The sequence below is a fragment of the Dermatophagoides pteronyssinus genome, unplaced genomic scaffold (assembly GCF_027571235.1).
Source record: "Dermatophagoides pteronyssinus isolate colony J.1.1.1.1 unplaced genomic scaffold, Derpt_VIB-CSIC_2022.12 sq0045, whole genome shotgun sequence".
Taxonomy (NCBI): Eukaryota; Metazoa; Arthropoda; class Arachnida; order Sarcoptiformes; family Pyroglyphidae; genus Dermatophagoides; species Dermatophagoides pteronyssinus.
Genome location: NW_027461568.1, coordinates 91,750 through 108,959, shown reverse-complemented (window position 1 = coordinate 108,959; position 17,210 = coordinate 91,750). Strand labels below are relative to the sequence as shown.

Genomic DNA, 17,210 nt, shown 5'->3' with positions numbered 1-17,210 from the left:
ACAAATTTCTTGATCAGCCATTTCAGCCATTAGCTCTTAGCCATGCCCAAAATTTACCCTAATAACACGCAAGCTATAACGCTAAAAGCCAGGCAATATTTAATGTTTATGATGCAAGACAAGAAGAAGACAAGATAATGTTGATTTAATCCTATCATTTATGAACGGTTTCCATCGATATTGTTATCATCGATTGTTCGATTGTTGTTGTTGCTGTTTTTTTTCTCCCCCCTTTCCTTCGAATTTGATTTGCCGATCATCAATTTTTTTTTCTTAATTTCAAAATTATCGTCAAAAGAAAATGGCCAATACATTTGCTGTGATTGTTTCGGGACGTTTGGTAAATGATATTGATTGATGTTTCGATTGATTGAGTTGATTAAATTTTTTTTTCAAAAAAAAAATCATTCAGGTTCAAACAGATTTTCAACAAGTCGAAGCAAATAAATTCTTGATTACAATACCAAATGCTGATGATATTAATCATGTGGTTGTATTCTTGACCGGTATGGTACCATTACCGGTTGATATGGCTGGTGCTGTATTTTTTAGTTTTCCTGATCCATCATCACCACCATCATGGATTTATTTGGGTTATATTTGTAATGAAAAACCATCGGCAATATTTAAGATTAATAAATTAAAAAGAATGACCACTGGTAAATCAATCAATCAATCAATCAATCACCTTATCCCAAATTGATGATAATTTTTTCTCATTTTTCAGATTCATCAGCATTAGTTGGACCAGTAGCCGGTGGTGGTGGTGGTAGTTTTGGTTATATACAACCAATCATATCACATGTAGCACAAATCGGTATATCAATTGAATCAAAAATATCCGTTTCACAAATGATAGCTGATCCATCAATAATAACTGGTACAGATACTGGTACAAAATTTGAACAATTTGCAACAAAAATGGCTGAAAATCTTTATAATTATTGTTCATCATTTTCAAATACTTTACAATTTTTTCTAACAAATTCCAATGCCGGTGGTATTAATCCAAATCAACAATTAATACCATTATCAACAATTAATGATTGGTATACGAAATTCATACGAAATTTTAAACAAAATCCAGATTTTTGGAGATAATGAAATTGATTTTGATTTTGTTCAATCAAAAATTTTTTATTTTTTGAAAATGAAAAATATTGAAATTACAATTGGATACTTTTTATTATTAATAACTTTCATAATGATAATGGTTGTGTGTGTGTGTGGTATAATTCAATTATCAGCTTCTTTACCGTGATTTTAAAGGGGGTGGTGAGAAAGGAGGAGGGGAAAAAAAACTCAATGATGATCAATTTTTCGGTGTATTCATCTTCGCCTGATTACGTACACGACGTTCATATTCAGTTTTATCGTTACTAAATTTGAAAAATGTTCAGAATGTGAAAATGAAATGCTCAATTTTTTTTCAATGTTAAAAAAAAATCTTACCAATAAAATGTATATGCTTCTGCTTGTGCTGGATCTTTTACATTCGGTTCATTAAGTAATTCTTGTATACCAATTAAAATCTGTTTAATTGTTGTTGATGGACGCCAATCTTTTTCTTCATCCAATAACGAAAGGCAAACAGTACCACTTGGATAAACATTTGGATGAAATAATGGTGGTTCAAATTTACATTTAGGTGGTGTTGATGGATAATCATCTTTAAAATACATTTTAAGTTTATAAAGACCACCTTCCCAAGCCGTCTACAGGATTGATTTATTATTGATGATGAATTTTTAAAATCAAAAAGAAAACGAATGAATTACTTACACCTGCTTTACCGGGTATAGCACATTCCCATTCCTGTAGATTATATGTATCATCCGGATTTTTAACCGGTTTGGCAAAAAAACCCTTTGTATCCAACAAAAAAAAAACCAAAATTAATTTCCAAAAACTTTTCTGTTTGTTTTGTTCAAAATTACTTACAAATGGATGATCTTTACGCCATGCTTTTCGTTCTTCACTTAACCGTGTTAAAGCTATTTTGTCCATAATTTTTCATATAATTTTTTTTTTTTTAAATTTTCGTATCAATGCGATGATGCAATTTTAATTAGAGCTGATAAAATGAAACACAGATGAATGAATTTAATGAAAGAACGTTGACAGCTACAATGATGACGGTTTTACTGTCAATTTTTTTGTTGAAGAATGAACGGAAATTAAGTTTTTAAAAAAAAAAAAATCAAAACATGTCGCTTTTTGGTCTTTTTTTTTCTTGATTTTTGTTCCCCCTTTTTTTCTTCTTCTTTCAATTATAATTGATTGATTGATATCACAAGAAAGTATGTCCGCGTAACGCGAGCCAAAAATTATAATATTCGGCACTATTCATAAAGACGTTCTATATGGTCATTCTTCGCTTTCGGATCCGGTACGGAATTTTCGAAAAAACGAAATTTCCTGTTTATTTCATCATGTTTCGGGATTTTGACGCTTCTAGAATCTATTTAGATCAAAATTATTATCGATAAAATTCTTTTCTTTTTTTTTGAATCTCTTTAAAATGAAAAATTATTTAAAAAATTCTTGAAAACGTAGTTTGACTATATTTACGGCTGTTCATATAACGTGTAAAAGGGTCGTGGTTTATTAAGATTAATTTTCCCGGGAAATTTCCCGCCCATTACCATCAATGTTTAAACAGAATTTTTGTTTTTGGTTAATTTGAAGTGTTTCGCGAAATTTGATTTGAGTGAATCAAAATCTGTTTTGTTTTGCTATCACACCACAAACAAGCAAAACAGAAACAAAACAAAAAAAACAGTTAACGTAGGAAATCAACAAACAGAGTGTGACGTCAATCAGACACCAAAAAATTCTTTGTTGAAAAAAAAAACTTTGTTGACAAACATCGAAACAACGAAATGATAATGGCAATGTGAATACAAACATACAAGCCATATAGCAAGCCAAACAAACAAACAAACAATGATGATACCTATAACACATGTAATTTTTGATCTTGATGGTACATTAATCGATTCGGAAAAACATCTTTTTCAATCAACCAATGATGTTTTGAATGAATTTGGTAAAACATTCGATTGGAATATACGTTCGAAAACTCTTGGTTTACATTTGCAAAAATCTGCACCAATCATTATCAAACATTTTAATCTACCAATCGAACCAATTGATTATATTGATAAAGTATTATTACGTTTTAAATCCTATGTACAAGGTGATAATGGTGGTTATGGTGTACAATTATTACCCGGTGTTAAACGACTAGTCAAACATTTAGCTCAACATAATATACCGATGGCTATTTGTACCGGTTGTAAAGAAGATACATTTCGTTATAAAGTTCGTTAACAAAAACTAAAAAAAAAAAACATTCGAATAATTTTATCATTTTCGTTTCTTTCTCTCACTCTCTTCTCTTTAGACGCAACCATTTGGTGATTTTTTTCGTTCCGGAAATTTATTTCATCATTTTGTAATTGCTGGTTCTGATCCTGAAATCGGTGAACAAAATAAACCAAATCCATTACCATATCTGGTGTGTATTGAACGTTTTAACGAAAATGGCCACCGCATTAATCCAAAACAAGTTTTAGCATTTGAAGATTCACCAACTGGTTTACAATCAGCAATCGATGCTGGTTGTCAAACAGTTTTTATACCGGATCCAAAATTAGATTTAAATAGTTTACCAATGCAACCATCGATCATTTTAAAATCAATGGAACATTTTCAACCAGAAAAATTTGGTCTGCCACCATTCAATGAATGAATTTATTCTAGTCATATGACAATCGTTATTAACAAAGTTTTAAAAAAATATGAAATAAAATCACCTCACCACACTATTTGACTTGAATATTTAAAATTTTTATATCATCATATGGTTTATCTGTTTTTGGATTTGTTCGTACTTGGCTAATAGCCTGTATTACTTCCATACCTTTTGTTACACGACCAAATACAGTATGTTTACCATCCAACCATGGTGTTGCAATAACTGTTATAAAAAATTGTGATCCATTTGTATTTGGTCCAGCATTTGCCATTGATAATGTAAATGGTTTATCATGTTTTAAATGTGAAACAATTTCATCGGAAAATTCTCGACCCCAAATCGATGTACCACCAGTACCGGTACCGGTTGGATCACCTGTTTGTATCATAAATTGTCGTATAACACGATGAAATATATGATTATTATAATAACCATTACGGCTATGTGTAACGAAATTTTCCACCGTTTTCGGACAATCTTTTGCAAATAATTTCACTTGTATATCACCCATTGTTGTATGAATGATAACATTTTCGGATAATTTTTGTGAACCACTCGATTCGGAACTAGTTGCTGCAATCATATCTTCTCTGGATGGTTTTTCATTAAATACATCACGTTCTAATCCAGTAAGTACACTATCTTCGGATGAATTTATAGCCGAATCATCTGGTTCACGTTTTGTAAACAAATAAAAACGATTTTTACGAAAACCAGTTGAAAATATTGTTGGATCAGAATGTGATGATTGTTCTAATGTTGGATTATTAGCGGTTATCATTTCTGGTGTTAAAATAGATTTAGTTGTTTTTAAATCGGCAATCTGTTGATGTAAACCCAATGATAATGGACGAAAATTTTCACCTTTACCAATCATTTTGACCAACTTGTTCGTATACCAATTAAGAATTTTAATTCCAAGCATAGTAGGATAGATAATATAATAACCCGAATCATCAAAACAAATTTTTTCCATACGAAATGATTCGGATTTTTCTAAATCACGTTCAATAGCCATACGACGACCAAATTCCATATTAGGTAATTGTGGTTGATTTTGTTGCAGCAATGTAATGGATTGCAAACTTTCATCATAAACACGTATCATTTTACCGGTCAGGAAACGAAATAGACGTATTTTTCTATCAGAACATATCATAACCATATTTTGTCCATCCAATGAAAATGATATATCATGTGGTATTTGTTTACAACGTGCTAATACATATAAATCTGTATCCATTTTACTTTCAAATTTTACTGATTGCGATGGAAAACGATAATCATTACGATGTGTACTCCAATAATCCAACATTCCATTTTGATCAACCGATACCATTGTTGAATACGAAGGGTTAAAACGCATCCTAACCACTGGACTTATATGAATACGATCTAATATTTGTAATGGTTGATTTGTTGTACTTGTTGCTTCGAATGTATAAATTCGATTTGATTCTGAATCGGATACGGCTATTACTGGAAACGGGTCATGTACGCCACTGGTTGACATTGTTGTATAACACCATTCAACACAACCAGGTTTAAATTCCAATTTATTCATATTGATCATATCAAAATTAATAATATCGAAAATTTTCAATGATCGATCATCCGAAATGGTTGCTAATAATGATCCTAATGGATTATTAATACTCATATCAACAATTGTACCAAGATGTGCACGAAAATGTTTAACAAATTCAATACCGATTGCTTTCTTTTTCCAAAATTTTATATGTCCATCAATACTTGCTGTAATAATAAAATGAGTATTACGGGCAACCAAAACAAATTTTATTGTATCACGATGCATATAACTACGTTCATATGCATCACTTTGTGGTAGATTATCCAGATAAATTTTTTCGAATGGAATTATTTTACGTTTTTTATTCGGTTGTGATGATTGTTCTGGGTCTGTAACAGAAAATGAAATTAAAGTTTTTGGTTAATTTCGTTCAAAAAACTCACCTAAATCTTGTTCATTTTCCTCTTGATCCTCACCATCATCATGCGGATCATCGTCGGCGATTTTTCGCTTGGAATTCGGATCATTCGTTTCGGATTTAGGAGATGATGATCCATCATTTGAATCACCATCATCCCTACCACCACCACCATCATTATCAATATCTTTTTCCGAATTATTTTCGTTGGCTGACATGATGATGATAATAAAAAATACACCGCGCTTTCTTCAATTTTCATCAAAAAAAAAATTTCATTTGCAAAGAATAGAATCCCGAATACACTCCACAAAGTATCATTATGTAGAAATAGACGAATCGAATGTATTATTATTCTCAACCGATTTGTGGAATATCATCTTCTTTTCATTTCTTTTCTGTCAAAATTTTTTTTTCTGATTGACTTAAATTGATTTAAATTATTCAGAAAAGCCTAGAAATAAAGAATAATTGCTGTTGTTTGTTTTTTTATGTAAATACAAGTGTGTGTTGCTGGCCTTTGGCCAGCAGCACGCACACTTGCTTCAGCCCGTAGATTCTGGCAGATGAGCGGCTACGCCGCCCATCGCCCAAATCTTTGGCTCAAGTTTTGTTCTTTTGGGATTCGATCCAATTATTTATTTGTTTTCTATCCATTTGTTTCGGGTCTCACCGAAAATCGGTCCAAGAAAAATAGTGGAGAAAATCGCCAAAAATAGCCACAAATATTGGCGCTTTAGTTAGTTCCTCCCGGAAAACCTAATTGCACAAACCTAACCTAACCTGCTTAAACCAAATTTAAATTATATTTGAATATTTCCATTTTTTTGCTATTTTTTCCTATTGAGATTTTTTGCAAACCATAATTTTCTCTAAGGCCGCAGTCCCATTACAATGAGACCGGGGCCTAAGCGTTAACAATTGTTTCTATCCCGAGGCCATTCATGTTGCGCACGATGTTGCGCACATTGACTTTTTCTGCAGACCCTTTCTAACACATTTGTCAAATTTCCTAACACATTTCTCTGCTAATTGCATTTGCTAACACATTTCTCTGTGCACGACACTCTCGAGAAGCTTCGCTTCTCGTGTTTATTATATAGATAAACAACAACATCAACGATAAAATGATTGACATGATTGTTGTTGTTGTTGTTGAAACACGCCTATATTCAATGAATGAATGAATGAATGAATCCTGGTTTGTTGGTGATCCTGCATGTAATCACTCATTCATGTCCATTGTCAAACGAACAAACACAACGCACAGTTCAACAATGCATAACCACCACCACAATTGAATCCCAAAAAACCTTTTTTTCATAATCAAAAAATATTTTTGTGACTTCCTATTTTGGTTAATGTTTTCTGTTGCTTTTTTTACGACAAAGTGATATCATTTGTGTTTTTTGTGTTTATGGTTTGTGTATCTCTCTCCCTCTCTTTGACAACACTTCCAAAGATCATCATCAGGATGATAATGATGAGCGACAAACAACCAAAAAAAAAAAAAAAATATTAACAGTGTAGATTTTTGAAAAATTAGTTTTACTTAATCATTCATTCATTCATTTAGTTTATAAACAATGTCAATGACAGGCCGTAGAGCTTTTGCCAGTAAAATAATCAAGTAAGATTTGATTGAATATTGATGATGATTCGTAAATCTGAAATTAATTTTCTTTTCTTTTGTTTTGGAAAAAATCGAAGAGATAGCAATGTCGATATTCGTCATAGACTGGCCAAAATTTTAGCATCAGCTTCAACAACAGCATCGATTATAACGAATAATAACAACAACAACAACAATAATAATAATAATAATAACAACAGTGATGATTGTTTTGGTGAGGATAAAACCACCATGATGACAACCATACTTTGTCATCAAAATGCCATCGGTGATGAAAATTTAACAATCAATAATGTTAATCTTGGTAATAGTTTATATTGTGAAACATCAATCATTGATCTAGTTGATCCAATTGATGATTATGAAGATTATATTGCGAAACATTCGAATCGTATTGAACAGAATTTACGTTCAGTATTATTATTTCCATTTGATGATATTATGGTTGAAAAATATCAACCACCATTACGTACATTAGAACCAGAATCATTACCAGAATTTCATAATCTACGTATTTCGGAAGATCCTTATATACAATGTATTGGTGCCTGTAATCTTAAATCATTGATTGTAATTAAACAATATGAAAAAAATATTGAATATTTAAAATTAGAACAAAAAGAACGTTTTAAACAATTAAAACATCAAGAATATGAAATAGATTCAAAATGTTCTATACGAACAAAAAATGAATCATTATCAGTGATTGAATCACCAACACCAAATACAATATATTCATTGGAAACATCCACAAAAAATACACCACGTCCACAATCATTGATTTCATCCACATCCACCGTACGACCACCATTAGCATCGGATGAAGAAGATTTTACTACCGATGATGATAATAATAATGATAATAATGATGATGGTGATGAAGACCGTGGCTGTCGTACACCATTAGCTGTAGAATTGATTAATCAATCTGTTTGTGATAATATTTCCCTTAATCAAAATCGTAATAGCTGGACATTTATCGATGGTGATGATCCGCAACAACTGCAACAACAAACATCCAATAATAAAAATGATAAGAAACAACAGCAGCTGTTTTTTATCAAAAATCCTACAACAAACTCAGATGATCATATTGATAATATTTTGGAAAAAAATTATGATGAATATTTTACTGAACTTAATATAAATTATGACCTTACCGAACAGGATGATGACAATAACAGCAACAACAACAACAACAACAATGCACTTCCTTTATTTTGTCTATATCGATTACAACAACAAAAACAATCAGACGATGAATCAACAATGGTCATTGAACAACGGCCATCAATATCACCACCATCGGATGTACCACGTTATCGATTCCTGTTAAAATGTCTTTCACTTGAAATGGATCTTTCAATTGAACCATTATTTGCATCAATAGCAATTTATGATTCAAAATTAAAGAAAAAAATAACTGAAAATTTTTATTTTGATTTGAATACTGAATCAATGAAACATATGTTACAATCGCATATATCATTTCAAGATTTATCAACATTATCTAAATCGGCTATATTCAATCTAAGTCATTTAAGTCCAGATATGTATTTTGTTATAAAATTAGAGAAAATATTTCAAAGTGATATAAATGATTTGATTGAATCATATCAACGACCACCCGATGATTCAAATAAAATGGATAGGCTGAAAAATTTGATAAAAAATAATTGTGAACGTTTAGGTCGTTATCGAATGTTTTTTGCTTGGGCAGTATTTCCTTTGGTAGATGTATTGGGAAATTGTTTGGCTACAACAACAACACCGACTATAACGGAAAAAGATTGTGAAACATCATTAAATTGTAATCGTAATAGTTCAAATAGTTTGGATAGTTTAAAACGTATTGCAAATGAATGTACATCAACTTTCGTTAGGAAAGGTTCACTTGAAAGACATTTAACAATGACAAGTAAAGATTATTCTGCTATTTCAAATCATTCATCATCAACGGATATAATTACATCATCATCATCATATGATCTATGTCAAGCATATAATAAATTTAAACCGGTAACAATAACAAGTAAAATATTTTATCGTCATGAATCGGAAAAATTTAGTGATGAAGATTTGTATAAATTTTTACAAGAATTTGGACGTTCAACACATAATTCAAAACGTATCCGATATATAGCGAGTACATTTAAATTGGATATAAGTCCTGTACGTGATGAAAATCAAATTAAATGTCGTGTAAATCCAGAATTGATTCGTCTTCATCCATATCAACCGAATGATCGTATTAGTCCGATTAAGGAGATTCTTGAATTTCGTGATCTATTAATACCGCATATTGAACATCGAAATCTTCTTTATGTTTATCCACGATCGGTTAATTTTACATCCCGACAAAATTCAGCAAGAAATGTTACGGTAAAAATACAGTTATTATCATCGGAAGAAAAATTCAGTGCCATGCCGGTGATTTTTGGTAAATCTAGTTGCCCGGAATATTTATCCGAATCATATACAGCAATCAATTATCATAATCGTAATCCAAATTTTTCCGAAGAATTTAAAATACGTTTACCATCACAGATGCAAAAACAAACACATTTATTGTTTACATTCATTCATGTACATACTAAACCTAAAAATGATATACCAATTGATGAAATTGTTGGCTATACATGGCTGCCATTACTACAGGATGATTGTCTTCAAACCGGATCATTTTCTTTGCCTATCGTATCGGAAATGCCTACAGCCGGTTATTCATTTTTGAATCCAACTGATATGGATGCAATGACTAATCTTAAATGGATTGATAATCGTAAATCATTATTTGTTGTTCATATTGATTCATATTCAAGTATATTTGCTCAAGATGTTTATGTAAATCGATTTTTTCGTATTACATCATCATTAGATGGTGGTCAGAATCAAAGTTTATTACATTCAGATAATTTTTATGAAGATTTTTGTCTTGCTATTAATGGTTTACAGAATTCAAATATCGATTCGTTAGTAAAATTTGTTCATATTATATTGAATCGATTGATTATGTTAATGGTTCGACCACCATTATCACTGTTTGATGAACAAAAGAATGACCAAAATATTTCAACGATATCCAAACAATTTAAAACATTGGTATTTGAAACATTGGTTTCGATTGTTGCTAAAATTAATTCAAAACTTTATTCGGATGATTATTCACAAATGCAAAGTGGAATTTTAGCTACATTTATTCATTATCAGGTAATTTTTCCACAACCAGAACCAACGAACAACAGTAACAATCATAATCATAATGTGAATGATTTGAATCATGAAAAAGATGAAACGTTAAGATCAACATTCCATGAAGAAATTGTCATACAATGGTTATCAAAAGAACATTCAAATGAATCGACAGTGGAGAATCTATATAAATATTCATTCTTTTTTTTTGATTCAATTTTTAAAAGTCTTTGTATAACTGTTTCGTTAACATCAAACTCAAAGATTGTACATCGTTTACCAATTGATCGATATTTGAAAAATAATCTAAATCGATTGATACATAGAATTGGTGATTATATAGTACGAGAAATTCGTAACAAACATTCAAATCATCAACAACCATCATCATGTGTGAATATTGTTAATCGTTCATTATCATTTTTTATTCGTGATCTTCTTTCAATTATTGATCGTCATTATGTATTTAGTTTAATGAAAATTTATTTAACTAAAATTAGTAATGCTTCAACAATAGTTTCGACATCGATCAACAATAACAACAACGGCAAACAAATGGATATGGATAGCCAAAAAAATGAACAAATAAAAATCAATGCAGAATTGTTTGAAATGAAAGTATCATTTTTACGAATAATTTGTGGTCATGAACATTTTGTTGCTTTGAATCTTCCATTTGGTACACCATTGTTTGCTGCTTTGGAACAAAATTCCAACAACAACAAAAACAACAACACCGGTAATACGAAATTTTCACCATCTTTTTCGCTGACCAAAGAAATGTTGGATAGTAATATATTTTCAAATTTAATATTTGATCGTATTCGTCCTTATTCGGAATTAACTGATGAATATCGACGTCAACATTGGCTTATTGGATTAGTATTTTGTGTTTTACTTGAATCATTTACAATGACCAAAGATATCGTACAAAATCATGCTGCACAATTAATACGTTCAATAATGAATGCATTTGATTGGGATGAACGATTTAATGATTATAATATTAAACATCGTGCTGCTTGTTTATTTTTACCATTAATAGGCATTATGATTGATGTTATTGATTATTTACATGATGAAACAAAAGATAATTGTTTTTATTCACCAAATGAAAGTCGTAAACGACGAAAACTTAATTCTTCGAAAGGACAATTTCGTCATGATATGGATAGTTATGGATCATTGTTTATTGAAAATTCTATTGCAATGGCAATTGGATCATCATCATCATCATCATCAACAACTTCAAACAACAGTTGTTCATCATCTCCACCGCACAAATTAATATCGCCCAGTACTTATCGTCAAACACTTTCATATCAACGAATCAATAAAGAAGCTACCGAAACATTATTGTTATGTTTAATATGGACTATTGGTAATGTTGATCATCGATTATTTATACAATATTTGAATGAATTTTCAAATGAACGTTTGTTAGCATTTATTGAATTACTTCGTATAACAATAAGAATTTTTGAATATCAAGGTGCTAAACATATACGGAAAAGTTCCAAACGAAGACAATCATTTCAAAAATTAGATGATGCAATTCGTAATGGACCTGCACGTAAAGAATGGATTCGTCGTCGTGAATCATCATCATCACAAAGTTTTGTATCAACAATGAATGATGGTTCAAGTAATGATCTAAGATTACGATGGAAACGTAACACCACTATTAATCGTTATCATTCAATTCATGATGATTCAAATAATGATTTGAATAATTTTGAAGATGAAATCATTATGGAAGGACATCTTTGTACGATGATCAATTTGATTGTATTGGATTCAATAACAATGATTGTGAATATTTTTCGACAACGTATTAAATGTATTTCTAGTTTTGTTCGTAATTCATCATCATCAACCAAAACAACAACAACAACGACAACATCAAGTTTATGTTTGAAAAATAAATACGGTAATGATGAATTTGTTGTTGCAAGTGCATTACATGCTTTGCTTCAAGTATTTTCATTACGCCAAAGTAGTCGTGTATTGAAAGCTGCATTCGACATACAACGTGCCATTCTACATCATTTTCCTGAATTACTTTTTATTGATGATTTACCGGATGGTGAATTTTGTTCCGAATTATGTCATTTATTATTGAAACATTGTGCATCACAAACATTAACTATTCGTACAAATGCATCGGCATCAATTTATCTGCTATTACGACAATATTATCAATCAAATGGTCATTATTCACGTATTAAAATTCAAATTACAATGTCATTAAGTCAATTGGTTGGTACAAGTCTTACGTTCAATGAAATTAATATCCGTAATGCATTGAATAATATTTTATTATATGCATTGAATGATGATAGTGTACGTGAAACACAATTTCCAAATCAAATACGAGAATTAGTTTATAATCTTATTATGATATTATCGGATACAATGCAAATGAAAGAACATGAAAAAGATCCATTAATGTTACTTGATTTAATGTATCGTGTAGCAAAAGGTTATCAAAATTCACCAGAATTACGAATTACATGGCTTGAAAATATGGCCCGAAAACATTTAGAATTATCACAAAAAGTTGAAGCTGCACAATGTTTAGTTCATGCATCAGCATTAGTTTCTGAATGTTTACATAAAATGTCACGTAGAAATTATCTACCGGTTTCATGTGCTGCATTTCAACGTGTTTGTCCAAATGTTTTTGAAGAAAGTCTTCATTCCAATTCAGATATTAATATTGATAAAATGAATTATTTTAAAGAAGATATTGATGATACGAAAAAAGGAATACAATCAGCAAAATTAAATGAATCCGGTTTGATTGCATTGTTGGAACATGCAGCCGAACATTTTGATGTTAGTGGAATGTATGAAGGTGTGAATGAAATTTATAAATTACTATTACCAATACATGAAACTCATTATAATTATAAAGAATTATCGCGGATACATGATCGATTGCATAAGGTTTTTATTAAAATCGAACAACAAGAAGGAAAACGTGTGTTTGCCACTTATTTTCGTGTTGGATTCTATGGAAAATTGTTCAATGATCTTAATCAAAAAGAATTCGTTTACAAAGAACCTTTTCTAACTAAATTACATGAAATTGCTAATCGTTTGGAAACATTTTATGGTAAATGTTTTGGTGCAAAAAATGTCGAAGTGATTAAAGATTCGAATAATGTAGACATTTCGAAATTGGATCCAAATAAAGGTAAATGAAAAAATTTTTTCTTTTTGACTTTGAAAATTTAATGAATTTTTTTTTACAATTTCAAAAAAAAAACAAACAGCATACATCCAGATTACTTATGTGGAACCATATTTTGATTCATGGGAATTGGAATCACGTAAAACTTGTTATGAACGAAATTATAATATCAGTAATTGTGTTTTGCTCTTTGGCAAAGATTAGTTTTTATTCAATTGATTTTTCTTTTTCTTTTTTTTTCCTGATAGAACGATTCATTTATTCTACTCCGTTTACGATGGATGGTCGAGCACATGGTCAACTTTATGAACAATATAAAAGAAAAACAATACTTTCGGTTGAACATGCATTTCCATATGTAAAGACAAGAATTTTGGTAAAAAATCGACAACAACATTCATTATTACCGATTGAAGTGGCCATTGAAGATTTACAGAAAAAAACCGGTGAATTAGCTATTGCAGCCAATCAAGAACCAGTTGATGCTAAAATCTTACAAATGGTACTGCAAGGTTGTGTAGGTACTACTGTTAATCAAGGTCCGGCTGAAATTGCTTTTGTTTTTCTAAGTGATGAACCAAATATTCCTGCCGGTTATCAACGTCCAACTTTACCATTAAAAGATAGTTTACGAGTTGCATTTAAAGAATTTTGTGCCAAGTAAGTTTTTTGTTCTGACTTGATTTTTGACTCGTGAATATCACTGATATGTAAATTTTTTTTTCACCCCCATTACCATAGATGTGGTGAAGCTTTGGCAAAAAATCGTCAACTTATCAATGGTAATGAACAACAAATTGAATATCATAAAGAATTGGAAAGAAATTTTTGTCGTTTAACCGAAAAATTGGCACCATTGATGGGTATGGCCAATGTAAAACATTCACAAGCACTTTTGCAGGATAGTTATTTTGGTCCAGGATTTTCTATAACATCCCGAAGTAATAATAACAGTCCTTTGAAAGGAATGAATGGTTTTGAACGTCTATCTCGAATCTGATCTCAACACACACACACACTATTTCGACATTGGGTCACATTTTTCTAGTCAAAAAAAATTTTTTTTTTACTTATTATTTTTTTCTTTTCTAAAAAAAAATCATTTTTTCTTTTTTGATATGATAAATAAAATTATCACAGTGAACAAATACAATGAGCAGTAATATATATTATAAGTCTAATTAGATTCGGGTAATAATTTTGCGGCATTTATACCGCGAATAGTAACTTTTTTTGGTGGGGCAAATAAGCCATGATTGGTCCTATCAAAAAAAAACAAGAGAAAAGGATTACAATCGATTAATGAAAACAAAAAAAGGAAAAGATATTTACTTGCAAGTAAAATAACGTTTTCCATCAATCGAACCATCATTTTTACCGTTAGGTGTTCGTAATTCAATACCAAGAAAAATACCTTCGGCAAAATGAACCGATCCAATATAACGAATCGATCCAACCATACTGTTGACAAGAACATTGACACCGATTCGAAGCCATGAATCTTGTTGTTGTTGTTGTTGTGGATCAAGCAGTTTATTTCTATCTTCTTTATTAATCGAATGTCTTGTTGTTGTTGTTGTATTGGAAATGTTTCGACATAAACTCATTGAACGTCTAATTGTTGATTTTCGTATCTTATCATTGGATAATAATTTATTTTCAGTATTTTTTAGCTGAGTAAATTGAAGTAGATCAAGTGATGAGGTACCACTAAAATTAGGACTAATATCCGAATCTTCTGATTCGGATATATCATGTGGTGAACAAATATGTGATGGAGAATTTTTACTATTCGAACTTGACATTACTCTGGCAATTCGTGCGAATGAAACAAAAATACCAAAACGTTGTTTGCAAGTAAAATAACGAACACCTTGTACTGAGCCATCATTTTTACCAATTGGTCGAGTTAATTCGATACCATACCAAATGCCGGGTGCAAATTTTGTTGGTCCCATAAATCGAACAATGCCGGTTTTTTTATCAGTAAGATAAACTTTACTACCGATAAATACATCTTCCGAATTGATCGATGATCGTGAAGAAGATAATAAATTAACATCACTATGACGAGAAATTGTATTAAGTCCTGTATCGATTTTCGAATGTACATTCAATGGATTATAACTCAGACTATAATGATGTTGACCATTTGATTGTTTGCCATGTTGTTTCGAATCAAAACTATGATTCATCATCATCATCAGATCACAATCATCGGTATCCAATTTTGATATGCGATTGATCGGTGCAAAAATACCGTATTGTGGTGGACAAACAAAATATCGTATACCATCAATACTGCCATCATTTTTACCGATAGGTTCGTCCAATTCAATACCTGTCCAGATTCCCGTAGCAAATTGTGTTGGTCCTGAATTTCAATTGTGATTAATTTGTAAAACAAAACAAAAAATAAAATCGATAATTCACACATACCACAATAACGAAGAGTACCAATTTTAGCATTACCAACAATGATTCTATCACCGATTTCTAATCCCAAAGCCGATAGAACAACTTTAGCGGTTTTCATACATTCAGCATCGGTTGAATTAGATTCACCTGAAATGATTAAAGTTGCCTCTTCCAGAATGGATCTTAATTCCAATGAAATATCTGGTTGTTGCATTTCGAACCAGGAAAAACTTGGATCCGATTCGGTGGGAACACAATCTAATGGAGTACGCATTCGATCATCTTTGAGCAAGATATTTGCACCTGACGATAGCAGAATACGAGCAGATCGCAAACAAAGATTTGTTGCAGCTATATGCAATGGTGTTTGTGAATCTGAATATCGACTTGGATAATCGATAATCGATGGTTTGACCACTGTTACCAGATAACCAACAACCGGTGCAACATCAAAATAGGTAGCAATGTGTAAAGCACTCATATCATTCCATTTGCAAATCAAATTTGGATTTGCCTGATATTTTTCGATCAATGCAACAACCAGATTTAGACTTTTGTCCTCATCACCAATGCCAATGGCGCCTGATTTGCATGCAAAATGCAATAATGTCCTATAGGATGATGATGAATCGAAATAAATTCAAGTTATAAATGAAAAAGAAAAGAAAATCAATTATTTACATATCGGTCAATTCATCACGATCATCAGCATGTGCTCCTTTTTCCAGCATTCGATTGATTAACAAATCCATATTGGTTTGAATATCTGGATGCCATTGTCGAGCAATGGCCATCAATTGTGATATGGTAGTTTTTTCATCCTGAAATCTATCAAAACATTGTTGACAATTTAAATTGAAAAATTCATCACCTTGCCAACAATTTTCACAATATGGTGCATCATCGATTGGATGAACAATTTTCGTTGATGATATTGTATTGCCATTTTTATCGGCAATAAAATTCATTTGGAATGAAATTTAAAAAAAAATCAAAAAATGGAATGGTTAAAAACAAATTTTTTTCTTTTAAAATCTTTGAAATATTGAGCAACAGTTTGCC

At 30.9% G+C, this 17,210-nt stretch overlaps 6 protein-coding genes across 7 annotated transcripts; 3 read left to right on the top strand and 3 right to left on the bottom strand.

Moving 5' to 3' along the window:
• The first annotated feature begins 119 nt into the window (after window positions 1-119).
• LOC113799214 (protein OPI10 homolog) lies at window positions 120-1,380 on the top strand. Its single transcript, XM_027349813.2, has 3 exons — window positions 120-340; window positions 413-659; window positions 728-1,380. The coding sequence occupies exons 1-3, from the start codon at window positions 302-304 to the stop codon at window positions 1,099-1,101; spliced, it is 660 nt and encodes a 219-aa protein (XP_027205614.1). The 5' UTR covers window positions 120-301; the 3' UTR covers window positions 1,102-1,380.
• Window positions 1,107-2,144, bottom strand: lwr (ubiquitin conjugating enzyme lesswright). Of its 2 annotated transcripts, XM_027349814.2 has the most exons (4): window positions 1,942-2,144; window positions 1,783-1,866; window positions 1,453-1,715; window positions 1,107-1,379 (listed from the first exon to the last, which is right to left on the bottom strand). In XM_027349814.2, the coding sequence occupies exons 1-4, from the start codon at window positions 2,005-2,007 to the stop codon at window positions 1,313-1,315; spliced, it is 480 nt and encodes a 159-aa protein (XP_027205615.1). In that variant the 5' UTR covers window positions 2,008-2,144; the 3' UTR covers window positions 1,107-1,312. The 2 variants fall into 2 exon arrangements, with proteins under 2 accessions (XP_027205615.1, XP_075680162.1); XM_075824047.1 differs by having other exon boundaries at window positions 1,783-2,144.
• A 49-nt stretch (window positions 2,145-2,193) lies between these two features.
• LOC113799209 (peptidylprolyl isomerase domain and WD repeat-containing protein 1) lies at window positions 2,194-6,063 on the bottom strand. The gene is made up of 2 exons (XM_027349808.2): window positions 5,735-6,063; window positions 2,194-5,680 (listed from the first exon to the last, which is right to left on the bottom strand). The coding sequence occupies exons 1-2, from the start codon at window positions 5,925-5,927 to the stop codon at window positions 3,828-3,830; spliced, it is 2,046 nt and encodes a 681-aa protein (XP_027205609.2). The 5' UTR covers window positions 5,928-6,063; the 3' UTR covers window positions 2,194-3,827.
• LOC113799213 (pseudouridine-5'-phosphatase-like) lies at window positions 2,947-3,830 on the top strand. The gene is made up of 2 exons (XM_027349812.2): window positions 2,947-3,324; window positions 3,407-3,830. The coding sequence occupies exons 1-2, from the start codon at window positions 2,947-2,949 to the stop codon at window positions 3,752-3,754; spliced, it is 726 nt and encodes a 241-aa protein (XP_027205613.2). The 3' UTR covers window positions 3,755-3,830.
• A 142-nt stretch (window positions 6,064-6,205) lies between the features above and the next one.
• LOC113799207 (dedicator of cytokinesis protein 7-like) lies at window positions 6,206-17,191 on the top strand. The gene is made up of 5 exons (XM_027349805.2): window positions 6,206-7,339; window positions 7,420-13,733; window positions 13,813-13,902; window positions 13,979-14,390; window positions 14,472-17,191. Exons 1-5 carry the CDS (start codon window positions 7,296-7,298, stop codon window positions 14,728-14,730), a joined length of 7,119 nt encoding a protein of 2,372 aa, XP_027205606.2. The 5' UTR covers window positions 6,206-7,295; the 3' UTR covers window positions 14,731-17,191.
• LOC113799210 (CAP-Gly domain-containing linker protein 4-like) lies at window positions 14,765-17,197 on the bottom strand. Its single transcript, XM_027349809.2, has 4 exons — window positions 16,830-17,197; window positions 16,170-16,759; window positions 15,063-16,104; window positions 14,765-14,992 (listed from the first exon to the last, which is right to left on the bottom strand). Exons 1-4 carry the CDS (start codon window positions 17,114-17,116, stop codon window positions 14,908-14,910), a joined length of 2,004 nt encoding a protein of 667 aa, XP_027205610.2. The 5' UTR covers window positions 17,117-17,197; the 3' UTR covers window positions 14,765-14,907.
• Between the last annotated feature and the right edge of the window lie 13 nt (window positions 17,198-17,210).

Bases quoted from the DNA above. Each gene is read 5' to 3' on its own strand.
- LOC113799214 (XM_027349813.2), top strand. From the start codon at position 302: ATGGCCAATACATTTGCTGTGATTGTTTCGGGACGTTTG. The intron at 341-412 runs GTAAATGATATT...AAAATCATTCAG, and splicing joins TGATTGTTTCGGGACGTTTG to GTTCAAACAGATTTTCAACA. The intron at 660-727 runs GTAAATCAATCA...CTCATTTTTCAG, and splicing joins ATTAAAAAGAATGACCACTG to ATTCATCAGCATTAGTTGGA.
- LOC113799213 (XM_027349812.2), top strand. From the start codon at position 2,947: ATGATGATACCTATAACACATGTAATTTTTGATCTTGATGGTACATTA. The intron at 3,325-3,406 runs GTTCGTTAACAA...TCTTCTCTTTAG, and splicing joins AAGATACATTTCGTTATAAA to ACGCAACCATTTGGTGATTT.
- LOC113799207 (XM_027349805.2), top strand. From the start codon at position 7,296: ATGTCAATGACAGGCCGTAGAGCTTTTGCCAGTAAAATAATCAA. The intron at 7,340-7,419 runs GTAAGATTTGAT...AAAAAATCGAAG, and splicing joins TTTGCCAGTAAAATAATCAA to AGATAGCAATGTCGATATTC. The intron at 13,903-13,978 runs GTAATTGTGTTT...TTTTCCTGATAG, and splicing joins TGAACGAAATTATAATATCA to AACGATTCATTTATTCTACT.
- LOC113799209 (XM_027349808.2), bottom strand. From the start codon at position 5,927: ATGTCAGCCAACGAAAATAATTCGGAAAAAGATATTGATAATGATGGT. The intron at 5,681-5,734 runs GTGAGTTTTTTG...TTTCTGTTACAG, and splicing joins GGAAAATGAACAAGATTTAG to ACCCAGAACAATCATCACAA.
- LOC113799210 (XM_027349809.2), bottom strand. From the start codon at position 17,116: ATGAATTTTATTGCCGATAAAAATGGCAATACAATATCATCAACGAAA. The intron at 16,760-16,829 runs GTAAATAATTGA...ATCATCCTATAG, and splicing joins CGTGATGAATTGACCGATAT to GACATTATTGCATTTTGCAT. The intron at 16,105-16,169 runs GTATGTGTGAAT...ATTGAAATTCAG, and splicing joins TGGTACTCTTCGTTATTGTG to GACCAACACAATTTGCTACG.
- lwr (XM_075824047.1), bottom strand. From the start codon at position 2,007: ATGGACAAAATAGCTTTAACACGGTTAAGTGAAGAACGAAAAGCATGG. The intron at 1,716-1,782 runs GTAAGTAATTCA...TCAATCCTGTAG, and splicing joins CTATACCCGGTAAAGCAGGT to ACGGCTTGGGAAGGTGGTCT. The intron at 1,380-1,452 runs GTAAGATTTTTT...TTTCAAATTTAG, and splicing joins GAAGCATATACATTTTATTG to TAACGATAAAACTGAATATG.